This window comes from Macrobrachium nipponense, chromosome 28 (assembly GCF_015104395.2).
Source record: "Macrobrachium nipponense isolate FS-2020 chromosome 28, ASM1510439v2, whole genome shotgun sequence".
Taxonomy (NCBI): Eukaryota; Metazoa; Arthropoda; class Malacostraca; order Decapoda; family Palaemonidae; genus Macrobrachium; species Macrobrachium nipponense.
In genome coordinates this window covers 15,960,889-15,978,010 of record NC_087217.1, presented here as the reverse complement: position 1 = coordinate 15,978,010, position 17,122 = coordinate 15,960,889, and the positions used below count along the sequence as shown (strand labels likewise).

The window sequence follows — 17,122 nt, the reverse complement described above, 5'->3', positions numbered from 1 at the left end:
TAGAACCCAAGAAACAAGTCATACATAGCTTACCTCGAAAAGAACAAAGATGTTTGATGAACTGTCTGTCGTAAGTGGTGATGTATGGCGAAAAAGATTAAAGTCCTCTCTTATGTGATTCACATTTTACTAGGCAATATTAGTTGAATTTAGGCAGCAGCACAGGTATTTGGTTCGGTTTAGACAAGAGAAAGGCTCTGTAACAGGTCATACTTTCAAAAGGGACAAGTCTCCACATAAGTCAAGGAAAACTAATGAAAAGTAAAATGGACTTGTATTTTAATGGATGCAAATACCATAGAATAGAATGTTGCATTAATAATAGTGAGAGGCTTGAGGTTGGTACCCTGAAATATCAGTGAAAGGCTAATTTATGTTCACAAGTTTATATGAAAGTCTGACTTTTTAAAAGAGAATATAAAGGTATAATCTAATCACCATTATTTATATTTTTACTTCTAGTTATCCCCTCTTGGCTTAGAGCTCCTCCACTTTCTTATATATCTCATATCACAACTGCTTGCTCATCACCACCATATCAGTCAAATTGAGAAACTGAAGGAAGAACAGTTATTGGTATTTCCCATTTTATTGAAGTCATTTAGATTTGGGAGGGTACTAATTTGGTTACCATTCTGTTAGTTTCAGAATTGGAGTGAGTGGAATTGACTTTTATGTGTGTAATTTTTTTACTGCAGAGATTACATCTGAATATGATATGGTGAAGGAGTCACTTGGTTTTCTTCAGTGATAATAGTAATTTTAAATTATGTATAAATTTAAATTTTTTTTTTTAATGAGGAACATTTTGAAAGGCCTTCCTGTAAATGTATGCTTTGTATTTTATTTTTTTTACAATTTAGGTATGTTAATTTCATAAATAAATAGAAACATAAATCTGTATAAGTAGGAGATGAGTTTATAAAAAAATAGTAAGAATAATAAACAATAAACTATTTAGGCCAAAAAATATTAATAGGTGATATGACAGGAAAAAGGAGTAAAATTGATAAAAGCACTACATGTGGACCTGGGTTTAATGGGTTTCATTTCCGAACACTTTGTAGACTTCTTAACAGTTTTCTCAGGTCTTTTATGTGTAGGTAGGACAGAAATGCAAGAACTATAATGAGCTTCCTTTTGCATTAGGAAATTGGTGCAGGAAATTAGTTTTCTATCTTAGTGCACGCTTTTATGGCTAATATCCTACATTCCAAGCAACTTGGCAAGCAAAACACAGTGTCTGCAGTTCGTGGGGTTATATAATTACAGTTTTCTTCTGTCATTTACTGTAAATGACCAACTTTTTGGTGTTTGATCCAAAGACATTATTGTTATCATGCCTAATAGCATTTCTGTACTTTTCCATGCATGCTTAATACTTACTAACCTAGTTTGTGGGACTTCATTATTTCTCTGAAGATGCTTTTTAGATTTTATGTTATTTGCTTGAAATGCATGGCTCCTCCTCCTGGGTGCTAGTGACTAACCTGACACATGTTAAAAGGGATGAGGTTATTGACCTTCCAGATCACAACACAGAATGGGGAATCGTTGGATGGAGAGAATGGCTCTGTGAATATAGACCTCAACCAATAGCAGAAGAAGCCTGAGTCACGAAGGGACCATCATACTTACCGGAGAAGATGGATCTCAAAGTAAGCAGCTTTTCCAAGCATTTTGTTTCATTAGATTTATGAAAGTTATGGTTCTGGAGTTCTTTTTCTTATAAATGGTGGAATGCTCATAGTAAATGAAGTTTATAATGTTGGATTATAAATCTTGGTTTGATGAAGCTTGTTTACAGTGATTTTATGGAAACTTTTAGTATTTGGTAGCATATACATTCAATTTAGTAGTGTACACATCAATTTAGTAGTGTACACAGCATTTGTCATGTTTGGTAAATTGTTTGCATATTTATCATGTGAAATGTGGCTTACACTTGATAGTGTGTGACGTATCATAGAATTTACTTGGAAATTTTATGTCTCAAAAGTAAACCTGTGTGTTCCTTTTATATTAGTAATGATAGTTGTTTTCAAGGGAACCATCCTCCTGCTGGAGCATTGCTATAGAAACTGGAAGAACATTGGTTAGGAAGTTCATGTGGTCAAAAACAGCAAGCAGAAAACTAGCTAGAAAAACTAGTCATATTACAGAGAAATATTTATGTATCAAGTGCAGTGGTACCTCTTTTGTCAAACGTTTCTTATGTTGAACATTCCGTTCTTCAACTGAAATGTTGAGGAAAATTTTGTATTGTTTTGTGAACAAATGCTCTTACTTCAACCTGACAAATGTCATGTTTATACTTGTATTCAGTGGCCTACTGTGTCTGTCCTAAAAGAAAAGAAAAAACTGTAGTAACATGTTTTTTCCTTTACAATATATTGTTTTCAAAGGTAATCATTTCAACAATATAAAGAAAAGAATAAACCATTTCACGATAAAATTTGGCATAAAAGATGAACAAAATATGTCACTGCAGTGACGAACAGCTGACTTTGGATAGAGGGTGGGAGCAATTTATATTTGTTCATACGCGAACAACCTTCGGTCTTAACATAGGATAATTTCTAGCGCTAGCTGGATCCGGTTAAAAGCAGATGAAAGCAAGGAATCTTGTGATATCTGGCAATGCATCCGTAGATCAGGTGAAGAGTGGTCAAAGACTGCTCATCTACGCCAGTCTTTTCTTTAACCGCCTGGGCGAGAGTTGTGTTTACCTCTCTTGGCCTTTTTCCGGTTCATTGCCCGTTTTGTTCCTTTTAGTGTGTGTGTGTGTGTGTGTTTTTATCTGGTATTATGGCTTCTGCTTCTCCTCGGTGTCAGCGTATGTGCCCGGGATTTCCTGGTTTTCCGTGTTCTCGTTTTATGGCTTCGGCAGAGACCAACCCCCACATCACATGCAGTAGGTGTCGTTCGAATTTTTGTACTAGTATTACGAATACTTGCACGGAATGCTGGGCATGGCCTAAGCACTCTTCCTACTTGGGAGGGCTTTGCTCCTATTCCTGATGTCGTCTTCCGCAGTAGTCAACCCCCCATAGTAGCGTTGTCACTGCATCCTTCCTTTTCTTCTATTGATTTGTCGATGGAAGTATTGGGAGGTCGCCAGGGTAATATTTGTAATATAGCCCCCTCTTCCTCGGGAGCTTTTTTGGTTCCCGAGAAGGGTAGTTGGTTTTTTCATCATTCTCTTCTCTTCCAGTGTCGGAGGTGTCCAAAATGGGGGCGATTTGGAAGACGCTTGGGCTAGGGGGGTGGGGGTACCCTGTCCTTGGAGGGGTTGCTAGTGGCATTTTGTGGAGGATCGCACCCCCCCCCATTTCCCAGTCTGGGCGGCCAGGCCATCCCCTCTCCCCCCGGCTCCATCTTCGCGGGTGGCAGCAATCGGCCATCTTGTATTACTCCGCCAGTGTCTGCCGCCGCTTTGAGTCGGAGTGATGCTGCGGCGTCAGCCCGTTGATGACGTCATGGGGTCCATCTTTGTGTATTCCTCGCCCAGTGGCGTCACCGCCGCTTGTGACTCACTCTCATCGATGACGTATATCCCAGTCGTCTCCTCTGATCCTCCTCGCTTAGCCGCAACGCCATCACTGCCGCCCAGTTTGCAACATCTCCCTTTCTTGTCTTCGGAGCCTTCTCTGGCACATCAGTCCAAGGTCATATGCAGGCACTGCTTCAGAGGCTGGACTCTGTGTTAGATGTGAAGTTGGCTGCCTTATCGATTGGGAGGACTGGTAGGAAACACCTTCCGAGAAGAGTGCGCATAATAAACTAGTGTTGTCTTCCTCTCCCTCTTCCCCCTCTATGCCTCGTTAGTGTATCAAGCTTTGGAGGCTAAAGACCTTCCCCTTCCTTCACCTTCGAGGGAGGAACAGCGCGGGCATGTTCCCGAGACTGCCGTGGGTTTCTGGGCAAGTGTTAGTGGTGTGTGTTCTGCAGGGGTTGCTTCGCCCTCGGCTCAATATCTCAAACGTGCTACACATCCCCCCTCCCCCCCCCTCCGTTCCTTGCACAACCGCTAGCGTGTTGCAAACCTCCCCTGCCGTGCACGGTGATGTTAGTGCTCCTTCTTCTTCAAGACCTATTCGTCGCCGTAAAGACCTGAAGGCGCCCGACAAGAGGTTGAAGGTAGTGAGCACGGAGTTGGTGCAGCTGGAGTGTTTGCCTACCTCTCTCACTGGTGCCATCCAAGAGTTCGACTATAAGGATCTCCGTCAATCTTGAGTAGTTCAGGTTTCCCCCCCATCTCACGTATCTGCGGCCACCACGCCCGTGACCATTCAATGGACATCTGGAGTCATCTGTTGAGGTAAGTGATGTGCCTAGTTCTACCTACAGTGGTCTGTCTCGGAGGCCGACGCATGGGACCCAGCCCAGACAGGTTAGTAGGGGTTTCAGACTGTTTGGCTACTAACCCATTCTGTTATTAGAAGAGCCTACACACCCTTCTCGTCGTCAGTCTCCGTGCCAGAGCAGGAGGAGGGAGACACGCACAAGGTTCTGTCTTCCTTTTCGGAAGTTGTTGATCTCATTCTTGGGTTCAACAATTTGGAAAGTAGTTTGAATTTTGGCCTAGCCTAACTCCTTTCTTTCTCTATAAAAATGAATAATCTCCCACCACCTGTACGCTTTCTCCAACTCCAGACACTCCAGAAATCACCTAAAACACCAGCACCACAAGACTTACGACCCAAAAAACAACTCCTACCAGACAGAGAGCTCTCCCCTACCACCACACACACCAACACGTGCTTTCTACTGCCCCGTGTTATTGTTTACATCCTGCCGACGCCGCCGCCATCTTGTCTATGACGTCACAGCCTATGACGTCACAACACAACTTAAATACATCAACAGACACCTTCTAGAATCTACCACATGTTGTCTATATATAGGACACCCACCATATTTCAACAATGCATAAAATACCCATAACAATTATACAATATATAATCACACTTATCTATACCCATAACAATTATACAATATATAATCACACTTATCTCTTTCTCCCTCCCCTCCGACTGTTTCCTAACCTAGTATTTTCCCCTCTTAATTTCCTTCGTCCTCCAACTCTTTACCCTCTACATAATTTCTAATACATTCCGCCCCTGAAACTCCCTGCCTTTAAGTGCCAAAAAATCATCTACGTGTGTACACAAATGCCTTCCAATTTATTGTTCTTTCCAAAAGAATATATTAGGTTCTAGTCTACTTCTCTCACCTTGAAGCTCCTTCACTACTTTCACACTTTACAATACCATGCTTTTTGCTGAAAAACATCCTTGAGCCCATAGACTGTTTCTTCAACTTCCATAATCCCCTCCAACCATCTTCCCTTGGTGGCTTCAAGTACACTTCTCTTTGTATCTCGTCACCTTGTAAATATGCAGTTTTGACATCCAATGTATAACAATTCCAATTTTTCACCTTTATTATGGTTAGACAGAATTTTAAAATTTCAGCATTGCATGTGGGAGCATCCTTTTCCCACTCAGCCATTTCTTCTTCAAACCCTCTAGCTACCAATCTTGCTTTACATATCCCCCTCCCCCCCCCTTTTATCTTTTCAGTTACTATCCATCTTGTAGATATAGCTTTTTGTCCACATCATTTACCTCCTCATATACCTGGTTCTCTCCAACTTAGAAGTTCTTTTTCTTTAGCTTCCATTATGCTTCTATTTTTCAAATCCCAGCAACACCTCCTCTTCATCTTCAATTTTTTCTACCTGACTATAATCCCTCAAGTTAACCCACCCTTTGTCACCTGACTGTGAGTCTCGTATATTGACGAATCAGCCCATGCTTGGCTTGATCTTTTTCCTGCAAGACCTAAAATAGTCCATTCTTCTACTTGTCCTGTATCATTGTTTATAGCCCTAACTCTATTTCCCTTTTTGAATTTTGGTATCTCTTCCATTAACTCGCTTTCTATTGCACTTTGCCCGTTATCTTCCACTGTTTCCTCTATCACCTCTCTTTCTATAGTCCTCTTCTGTGTCTGCATTCCTTCTCTCACCCATTATCTCCTCTCCTTCCAGCCAATCTACTTTCCCTTCATTTGGGCCATCTGACCTACCTTTCACCCCATGGGATTTATCTATTCTAGCCGATATCTCTTCTGTATCTGGTGATCGTCGTTGAATCCTTGTCACATGTATCCTAGCTACTTCTCTTAAAGAATCCCCATGTTTGACTATTATTGTTTTCCCCGATACTCCCCTACCTGAGCAGGTCCTCTCCATTCAGTTTTTCATTTTCCCTCTTATAGAATACCTCATCTCCTACCACTGCTTCTTCAAATTTATGTTCTCTGATGTTTTTTGTTTAGCGCTATTCTTATTTTATTACAGGACTCATTTTTTATAAATGCTTCTCTGGCCTTGTGCATTGCATTCAGTGTGTCCCTTACCATATCCCTCTTCCATCCCTTTTTCTCTGCTTGCAGGACTAGAACTTTCTTCTCCTATTAGGTTAGGCAGTGAAGGGTTTTTTCCAAATACTAATTGGTTGGGAGAGAAACCTCCATTATTCATTAAACAGTTCCTAGCACTCACTACCCATTTCAAAGCTAGGGACCATCTACTTCCTCTCCTCCACCTTCCTCATCTTCCTTACACTTCCCTTGATCATGCCTACGGTCTTTTCACATAATCCGTTGCTCCACGGAGATTCTGATGCTGTGGCTAATACTTTAATATTCCATTTTTCTGCCATCCTCCTTACTTTTTCATTTTGAAATTCTCCCCCATTATCTGACAATATTTTGGAGGTGCTCCAAATATAGCAAACCAGCACTCAAAAAGTATCTTTATTATAGTTTCTGGTTTCTTATCTTTTACCAACAGGCCTGACAATATCTCGTTGCCATATCCACTATTACCAAGAACTTTCTCTCTTCTATCTCTCCCACATCCGATCCTCGCTACGACTTCATTGAAAACGTTTAACTCCAAGAAAAGCCTACTACCGGTTTGGCGGGGTTTCTTTTGTATTTTTTACAAACCTCACAATTTTTAATCAGTTCCGTTAGTAACTTTCTTAGTTTCCTCTTTTTCTTTTTCGATTAACCCATTACTCCATTGTGCTTCCTCTGTTGCTTCCATATTTTATCTCCACTTCCATGACCAAACTGTAAATGTAATTTCTTCATTGTGTTCTTAATTTCCCTCGGATTCTTTCCCTTCCAACCCTCCAGTAATAATTCTTCTACCTTCCTCCTCCTTATAGGCACTCTTAAATGACCCTGTTCGTCTTCTCTTAACTCTACTTTCATTCCCCCTAATACTTCTACTATGACACAATTTTCTTTCAATTTAGGGTCATACCCATTTTACTCATGGTTTGCTTACCTATCAGCCAGGGTATATCACCTTGCAGAATTTCCGTCTTCAAATAAACTTTCTGTTTTTTAGTATCACAGGTATTTCTATATTCCTCTGGACTTATAAGATGTCTCACCAAAATTAAACACTTTATTAGACTCTGTCCTAGTGTCCCTCATTCTCCTCAACTCTTCCTGACTCAAATCCATGACAATACGTGCTAGTCACAATTCCCCCGCAAACTGTTGATTTACACCCTGTGTCCAAAATTGCATAACACCTCCCATGATGCTTCCACTATTTTTATTAACTTCTCCTACATAAACCTCTTCTTCTTCTGTCCCATTTTCTGTTTTTTCCTTATTTTCTTCTAGTCTTGTTTCAGTTTTCTTCCTATTATGAAAATTCTGAGGACAATCCCTAGCCCATGCCATTCTGAGCTGCATATTGCACATACTGTTTACCTTCCCTTCTTTGTTTATAGGATTTCTACCACCCCTTCCTCGGTTCCATCTTCCCCGATATCTTGGTTTTCCCTCCCTCTCACCAGAACTGGCATTGCCTTCTGACGAACCCCACCATTCCCGTTCCTCTTTAGTCCCTATCCTCAAATAGTCTTTTCATTGTTTGCGACACTGTTCCGTACTCTAGCTTTTCTTGCCCACAAGCCGATAATACCATTTGTTTTTGATTTTCCGTGAGATTTGCTTGCTCTATTACATGATACCCCTTGACTTCGCCTTCAAGCGCGCCTTTCCCCATTGCTCTTTCACACTCAGATGCTGCCTTCTCGTATCTAATTAAATAGTCCGCCATATTTTCACTAGATTCTCTTCTTATTAGAAGGTATCTTTTTATTTCTACCGTAATTCTCCATTACCGAGTCTTTTAGATAGGCTTTATCTAGTTTCTCTAGGATTAACTTTGGACCCTCTGTACCAGTAAGTTTATTTTCTTTATCTAATGCTTCCACTAGCTCTCGGGCTTTCCCTTTTAAGCTCATTCTCATTTCTATCGCCGGGTATTTTGTACTTCTCCATACAACAATAGCCAATCTTCGGCTTGACCTTTCCATTCTTTGTATTCTTCTTGTATCCCGCTAAACCTAGGACATTCCCTTCTCCATCTAGTAGTCTCCCTTTGTTCACTGTCGGATCCAGGCAGCTTTGATCAACCACGCTCTGCTACCAGTTTGAATTTTGGCCTAGCCTAACTCCTTTCTTTCTCTATAAAAATGAATAATCTACCCACCTGTACGCTTTCTCCACTCCAGTACACTCCAGAATCACCTTAAAACACCCAGCACCACAAGACTTACGACCCAAAAAACAACTCCTACCAGACAGAGAGCTCTCCCCTACCAACCACACACCACCAACACGTGCTTTCTACTGCCGCCCGTGTTTATTGTTTACATCCTGCCGACGCCGCCGCCATATTGTCTATGACGTCAACAGTCCTATGACGTCACAACACAACTTAAATACATCAACAGACACCTTCTAGAATCTACCACATGTTGTCTATATATAGACACCCACCATATTTCAACAATGCATAAAATACCCATAACAATTATTACAATATATAATCACACTTATCTATACCCATACAATTATACAATATATAATCAAGTAGGACGTTAGGCTCAGTCGTCTTACACTCCTTCTTGCTTGGAAGCCATGGTGGGAGCTACTCAGGACCTCAAATCATCTCTTCAGCTGCCTTATGGGGGCACGTTCAGTTGGGTTCTTGCAGAAGGTTAGCGCCTCTATTTCTGACCGGGACAGTTCACTTCGCTCTTGGGGCTCTACCAAACTACTACCCCAACCTCTCATGAGACATAGGAAGTACTATTCTACGAGCTCTGCATTTTTGTTGTCACGCCACCTTACCCCAGAAGTCATTCGCCTGTAGCCAGGTTTGACTTTGGAACAGGTGAGGTCAGTGGCTCTGTCCTTGTCTCCGCAAGATGCCTTGGCTTTGGAATCTACAGCGACCTCCATGTTGCAGATGGTTTCTTAACTGGACTTATGGTCTGTGGTGATTGCCAAGATAGCTTCTGACAGGTCCCCTGAAGGGTTGGTGAGTGCCGCCTTGCTTGCCAGTCTATTGCAGTCCGGGGGCAAGGCGTTTTCATATTTGGCTCACCTCAGTGCCAATTTATGGACTAATCTTCTGATTAGGAGGGACGCGGCTTTGTCTAGGATGGAGAGATCGCTCGCACAGAGTCTTTGCTGGCATTGAGGAACGGTGATCTGTTGGGAGTCACAATTTTTGTTTCCTTCCACGGACAGAACTCAAAGATGCGATTGACTGGCGCCGGGCTGACACCAAGGAATGACTGGTGCACCAGGCCGACACCAAGGAATGACTGGTGCACCAGGCCGTGTCTAAGTCAGAGTCCCGCCCTCGGAGACGTCCGGCTCCTCCTCCTCCCCCGGTCCAGCAGCAGTCGAGGAGATCGTCGCCTGGTAGGCCATCGAGGACCTCGAGTTCGGCAGGGCCTTCCCTTTCGACACAGCCTAAGTCTCAAGATAAACCCCTTTCGCTCTCGTTCCTTTTAAACCAAGAAGGGGCTCCAGGGGCAGAGGTCAAGGGGGCAGTCGGTAGGTTAGCGCCTCTCCCTCTCCTGTGCCACAGGTGGGGGGCGTTGCCTAGCTGGCCATTGGGCCAAGTGGCAAGAGAAGTAGGTGGTAGATGTCCTTCGGGTGGGATACCTGTTGCCATTCGACTTCTCTCCTCCTCTGTCGACAAGCCGCAGCTCAGGAAGACGTTTCCTCCAGATTCTCTGAAGTTCTTGGCTCTTCGGGAGGAAGTGCAGAAAATACTGGACAAGGATGCGATAGAGGAAGTAGTGCATCTGTCTCCGGGGTTTTACAGTCACATCTTCTTGGTTGTCAAGGCTCGGGAGGATGGAGCCTGTGATCGACTTATCCACCTTGAATCGCTTCATCAGGAAGACACGGTTCAAGATGGAGACCCACCCCGCGCTCGTGTTGGCAGCCGTGAGGGAAGGCGACTTCATGCTGTCAATAGACTTAAGGGATGCATACTTCCAAATCCCTGTTCATCCCTCCGCGTTCAGGAAGTTCCTTCGCTTCTCTCTTGCGGACAAGATCTTTAAGTTCAAAGTCTTGTGCTTCGGGCTGACGACAGCCCCTCAAGTGTTCACAATGGGTCTTTCTCTCATCGTTTCAAGTTGGGCCCATGCTCAGAGGATCCGTTTGCTGAGGTACCTCGACGATTGGTTAGTCTTGGCAGTTTCCAGGGAGAAGCTGCTGCAGGACAGGGATCGTCTACTTTGGTTCTGTCTGGACCTGGACATATTAGTTTAATCCAGGAAAAGTCGAACATCGTACCCACTCAAAGGATTCTCTACCTGGGCATGGTCATCGATACGATAGTGGCAAGAGTTTCCCCGTCGGATCAGAGATTGGAGAAGTTGCGGGCTGTAGCGCGCAACTTCCTGTCAAAGTCACCTCAGTCAGCTCATCAGTGGCAGGTTCTTCTGGGAGTGTTATCTTCCCTAGAGAAGCTGGTCCCACATGGGCGTCTTCACCTTCGGTCTCTGCAATGGAGACTGGGAGAATTCTGGTCTCTGGCGGGCGACTCTTCCGTTCATGGTTCCTCTGTCTTTGGAAGTGAGAGAAGACCTTCGTTTGGTTGGTTGGACCACCAAATCTGTTGAAGGGTTTCCCTCTGCGTTCTCTCCCACCGGACTTCCTTCTATTCTCGGATGCCTCCCTCGTAGGTTCTTGGGGCGGGTACTTAGGCGGCCTCATCACTTCAGGCGTTTAGGGGTTCGGAGGACAAGCAGCAACCTATCATGTCTTGGAGTTGAAGGCGGCTTTCCTGGGTCTGAAGGAGTTTCGGGTGGGGTAAGAAAAGAAGGGTCACTCTGTCATTTCTCGTGTCGGACAGCACCACGGTGGTAGCCTATGTGAACAAACAGGGAGGCCTGGCTTTTCAGCAACTTCACGCCTTAACCATTGAGCTTCACCAGTGGGCAATCAGCAATTAAATAGAGCTCTCAGCCAGGTATATCCCAGGGAAACGGAACGTGGTTGCAGACAAACTCAGTCGCCGGGATCAGATCCTAAGGCACAGAGGGGTTCCTTCATCAAGTGGTGGCAGACAAGCTTTTCCAGATTGGGGGAGATCCATGCTGGACCTTTTCGCAACACGCTACAACAGGAAGCTGAGGTGTTCTGTTCAATGGTTTCAGATCCCTTATCATTGGTAGAAGACGCATTCCAACATCCCTGGGACAACCAGGAGGTGTATGCCTTCCCTCCGTTTTGTCTGATCCATCAGGTTCTCAACAGGCTGATGAGTTCACAGGGTCTCAGAATGACTTTGGTAGCCCCTCTGTGGCCTCAGGCAGAATGGTTTCCAGATATGCTGTCGTTGTTGTCAGAGATTCCGAGGGAGATTCCCCCTTGGCAGCATCTCCTGTGTCAGCCCCATGCAGAAAGGTTCCACCAGTCAGTAGAATCCCTGTCTCTTCACGATTGGAGGCTATCAAGTATCTCCTCCGAGCTAGAGGCTTTTCTCAGAGATCAGCTGGGCACATGTCCAGCAGTCTTAGGAAGTCAACCTCTGCAGTTTACCAAGACAAAAATGTGATTGGTGTCGTAAACAAGGTTTTTCTCCACTCACGACCTCTATTCAGCGAATAGCAGACTTTTTAACCTTACTCAGAGACTAGAAACATTTGTCTGTTTCTGCTATTAAAGGCTACAGGGCGGCACTGAGTTTTGTGTTACGCCTTAAGGGTATCGACATCTCTTCCTGGGAACTTTGCCTGCTAGTTAAGGGATTTGAGCAGTCGAGTTCTCCTAGAGAGCTCAAGCCTCAAACGTGGGATGTTTCCTTGGTGTTTAAGAGCTTAACTAAAAGTCCGTATGAGCCCTTGCTTCGCTCATCTGACAGGAACCTGACGCTCAAGACTGTTTTCCTTTTGGCTTTGGCATCTTCCAAGAGGGTAGGAGAGCTCCACGGTCTGAGTTATGAGGTGAAGCACACCAGGGGTTGGAAGTCAGTGTCCTTTGGATTTGTCCCAGAATTCATGGCCAAGACCCATAATCCCTCTGTGCATGATGACAGGTTCCTTCATTTTATATTCCATCACTGACTGACTTTGTTGGTTTGGGGTGGTGATGCTCAAGAGCTTTTGTTTTGCACTGTCCGGCCCTGCGTTGCTATCTTAAAAGGACTCGGCACCTTAGACTAGGGTGCCGCAGACTTTTTGTTAGCACAGGCCGTATGAAGAAAGAGGTGTCTAAGAATACTATCTCTTTTTGGATACGGGAAGCCATCAGACAGGCATACTTGACACTTGATGATTCTACCACCATGTCTGTGCAGGCTAGAGCACATGACGTTAGAGGTATTGGTCCCTCTCTGGCTTTCAAAAAGAACTTGGCTGTACATTGTGCTGAGCGCTGGTACTTGGTTACGCCAGTCCACGTTCACCTCCTTCTATCTTAAGGATGTTGCCCACAGATCTATGGACACGTTTTCCCTGGGTCCTGTGGTGGCTGCCCAACAGGTTGTGTAACTCATAGTTGCCCTTAATGGGGCACCTTTGTATCTTACCTAAGATGATTGTGTAGATGAGAGAATGAGTGAGTTGGCTGGTCTCCTTCTTTCTCTTGTATCTTTCCTTCTTCCTTCGGGCAGTTTAAGGAATAGACACATCATTTGCTGGACTGGTCTGATATAGGTGAGTGAGGTAGTCATACTGGTAGTATGGTCGTGCATTATACTACAATATCTTACCCACTATTTGGTAGCATAGGCTGCACTCCTTGGCAAGGAGGAGTTGGGAGTAATACAAACCCTAGTGTCTTGGTTTGTTATTGGACAGTCAAAGTTTCTCTTTGGTTCCCTATACAATGGTTATCCCATATATCATTGTACGTCACTCAGGTTCTGAGTGGTTGGATATTAGTTTATCCAGCTTCTCAATGGGCTTCAGTCCCTCTCCAAGAAATATTTCTTTTGAGAGCTGGACTGGTGGGTAGGTCCCCAGCCAGTCTAGGATGTCTTATACCTCCCTCCAAGTATGAGTCTATCCTATTGTTAAGACCGAAGGTTTGTTCGCGTATGAACAAAAGACAAATATTCTAAGACAATTTTTGTATTTTTCATAGCTACAAACCGAGGTCTTAATGTCATACTGCCCACCTTTAGCCGCCCCGCCCCTCTATTTGTTAAGTCATCCTGAGTTGGGAAAGACTGGCATAGATGAGCAGTCCTTGACCACTCTTCACCCAATCTACGCATGCGTTGCCAGATATCACAAGATTCCTTGCTTTCATCTGCTTTTACCGGATCCAGCTAGGCGCTAGAATAAATTATCCTATTGTTAAGACCGAAGGTTTGTAGCTATGAAAAATAACAAATTGTCTTAGAAAATTTGTCATTTTTGAGGAGAGAAGGAGAAGAGACAGTAAAAACATTACTGTTAGTACATAAAAGCAGTAACAAAATCACATTCACAAATAAAAAAGAATTAACATAATGATAAAATACAAAAACAATCTAATTTACTACTACATTAACAAAAAAAAATAACAGGAAAAAAAAACCCAGTTCCTCTGAGCCAGTGTTTGGTGTGCTAAGTGAGACAGTATAGTTTAATGACTATATTCAACAAAATAAATAAAAGAATAAAGCATTTCACAATAAAATTTAGCATAAAAGATTAATAAAATCATAAATCACTGCAGTGTTGCCCAGCTGAATTGAGATAGAGTTGGGAGTTTTTATATTGTTGAGAAGAGAAGAGCAGTATCAGTTCGCATAAAAAAATTAAAGGGAATTTCACATTAAATCTAACAATGATAGAATATATAAAACAATCGAATGCAGTACATTAATAAATTTTTTTTTTTTTTTAAATGGTCTGTTTTGAGCCAATGTTCGGTGCGCTGAGCGAGACGATAGAGGGGAGAGGAAGGATGGTGGTGTTGGTTATTGTGTAAGAGACAGGGGTCTGCTACCCACTGACTTTCCAGCTGAGCTATATTGATTATTCTCTCTCACTAAATTTTGGCGTTTCACCCATTTCTTTCACTTGCACTATATTTGCTAGAATTTCATTTTTATCTTTCTTTTTGCTGTAAAATACCAATTGAGTGACACTTGCTTTTTACGATTTTTTAGCACTGTAAAAGTAACTCTGCTCCGTAATAAAACGCACTTGTGCCATGTTCAACATCTGCGTGCTTTGGATTGTTTGTTTAAACAATTTCTTGTGAAAATTTATTTAATCTCACTTTCCTTTCCTTTATTGCATTCTCTACTTATTACTTGTGTGCAAAATCTTCATGCATATTTTAAATTTGCTGTTTGCCAACAGTAAGTTGATATGATGAAACATGATTGATCTCCTTCCACTTAAGATCCAAGTGTAAACACAACGACACTCTCTCTCTCTCTCTCTCTCTCTCTCTCTCTCTCTCTCTCTCTCTCTCTCTCTCTCTCTCTCTCTCTCTCTCTATATATATATATATATATATATATATATTAGTAAATAATTATATACTATTAGTTGTGAATAAAATAGTTTGTTATGCAGTGGGAAACTCTATAGTTCAGAATGTGACTGGTTATCCAAAAGATAGTAGTACTGTAATTTCTTTAAGAAAGAGCTTACTTCATTCTTTCTGTTGGATATCTTTGCTGAATATGTGGTAGGCTGTTGATAATGACTTTTGTCATTCTTCCCAAATCTCAGCTATTTTCTTGTTTATTATTCACTCGGTTTATAAATTATATGTATCCCTGTGTATAATTATCAATAGAATTGTGCTGCTTGGATGGCATAGGAATTGAAGCTTATGACTCAAAAGTACAGTAGCACACCGATAACAAGATAACTGTATGTCGTACTTCTGGATATATTAGTGGAAAATGGAAATATCAATTTGAGGGTTTTTGGCTTTGGATCTAGCGCCAAATATGTAATATTCACTATTAGTATCATATAAAATAGAAAAATAACGAATATGTCTCTTTTTCCATGGCTCATTTAAAAAGTTATGCTTTACTTCACAGTGTCCAATAATATTTTATGAATATTCTCATATTTTTAGTGTATAAATTCAGACATACTGGTCACTGTTTTGGTTCGGAAATCATTGTGCGGGAATTACAATGTAAGTTTATTTCGTCGTATTTAACTGAAAGCTAGTTTCTTGCTTATAGTCGGCATAAATGACACTTAATTTTTATAAGACAAGGTTATATTTCATTATACTACAGTATTTTTTAAGTCAAAATATGGCTTTTAAATAGGTCTCGTTGTGAACGTAAGCGTTATTTTTTGGTTAGTAGAATGGCGCTGGGTGCATTTTTTGTGTAAAGATTCACGAGATTCAGTTTGCTATTTTCTCTCTATTTCATTATATGAGCTTTACATATTTATCTTTTATTAGAATGAAAACAACAGTAAAAGGTGTTCTGCTCATTAGTTCTTATTAAAATACTTTTCTTCCGATTTTATTTACGGTCGAGTTTGATGGCGTATAGAAATTTACGGGAGTTTAATCCGCGTCTGTGCACTATAATTTATAGTTAAGTAGCTTGACATTGTTTTCTCAGCTTCAGCGACAACTTGCAGCTTGAATTTAGTAGTACGGCATAGTATATTTCCTTGCCAATCTTTTCTCCATAGAAAATAGGGTATAATGTAAAAATACATCAGTCCTAATTTATTTAACGTTATATGTAACAACTATGGTAATTGTTTACTATCGTTCGATGATGAAATGCGATTTGGTTGTTCTTAGCAAAACAGCTGTTTCTCCTTTAGTTGTAACGTTACAAACAATACTTTTGTCATTCTCTTTTACATTTTTAATTTATTTAACTAGAAGATGGGATAAAGAGATGAAAGAAAAGTGGTTAGTACACGAGATACGTGGACTTTACAGCAAAAACACTCGTTCTTTTATAGCAGGGTTGGCTCGGACGCTTTAATCCGTTATCTTGGTGAGCTATTGTATATAGTACAGGTTGTCCTCTAGTTTTGATGGCAATGGCCCCATCGTTACTCAAAAATATGCTAATTCTGAGGCAGCCTAGCCGACACCATATAATCTATACATATACTACTGTACTGTACTGTTAATTCTTTTTTTATTTTCTGCTCTAAAGTAATGGAATGCCTCCACTTCATCACACCACCGGCTGGAGACTCACTTGGGCCTTTGGAAGACATGCTAATCTTACGTAAATTTTGCATTTTAAACAGTTTAAAACAGACAAAAGTCTCACACTCTGTATCGCCATCGCAACTTTGAAGTATGGTAACTGGTATCGCCATTGTAACTTTGAAATTTTAGAACTTGAAACATTGTAACTCAAGGACTACCTATATAGTATTACAAACATATTTAATTTTGGCTTGTGATTATGTTTTTCATTTTTTTTTTTGTTTCTCTATAAAAGAATTTGTATAGTAACTGTATATCATGGAATATATTTATCTAGCAATTACAAAAAGTCTGAGGCTGTTTTTTGGGTATGGTGCAGAAGATTATGGCCTCATCATTCCTTGAAAGTCGACCTTTCCCCAGTAAAGTAGGCTTTATTCTTGGGGGTTGCCAAGCCCAGAACTTCCTTAGTGACCGTCTTATTCTAGTCAAGTATTTATGGATTTTTCTTCTAAAGAAAATTAAATACTACCTGTCAAGGGTGCCCTTTAGAGTTACATATCTGAACTGTCTAGAGTTAGGGAGTTTATGATTTACAGATGAATTTTGATGGACG

General features: G+C 41.7%; 1 protein-coding gene across 1 annotated transcript in view; it reads left to right on the top strand.

Moving 5' to 3' along the window:
* The window catches only part of LOC135201456 (DNA-binding protein Ewg-like), a 112,996-nt gene that overhangs the window by 31,627 nt on the left and 64,247 nt on the right, over positions 1–17,122 (top strand). Inside the window, 2 exon segments of the mRNA XM_064230414.1 lie at positions 1,531–1,595; positions 1,597–1,658. Coding sequence (XP_064086484.1) covers positions 1,531–1,595; positions 1,597–1,658 — 127 coding nt within the window.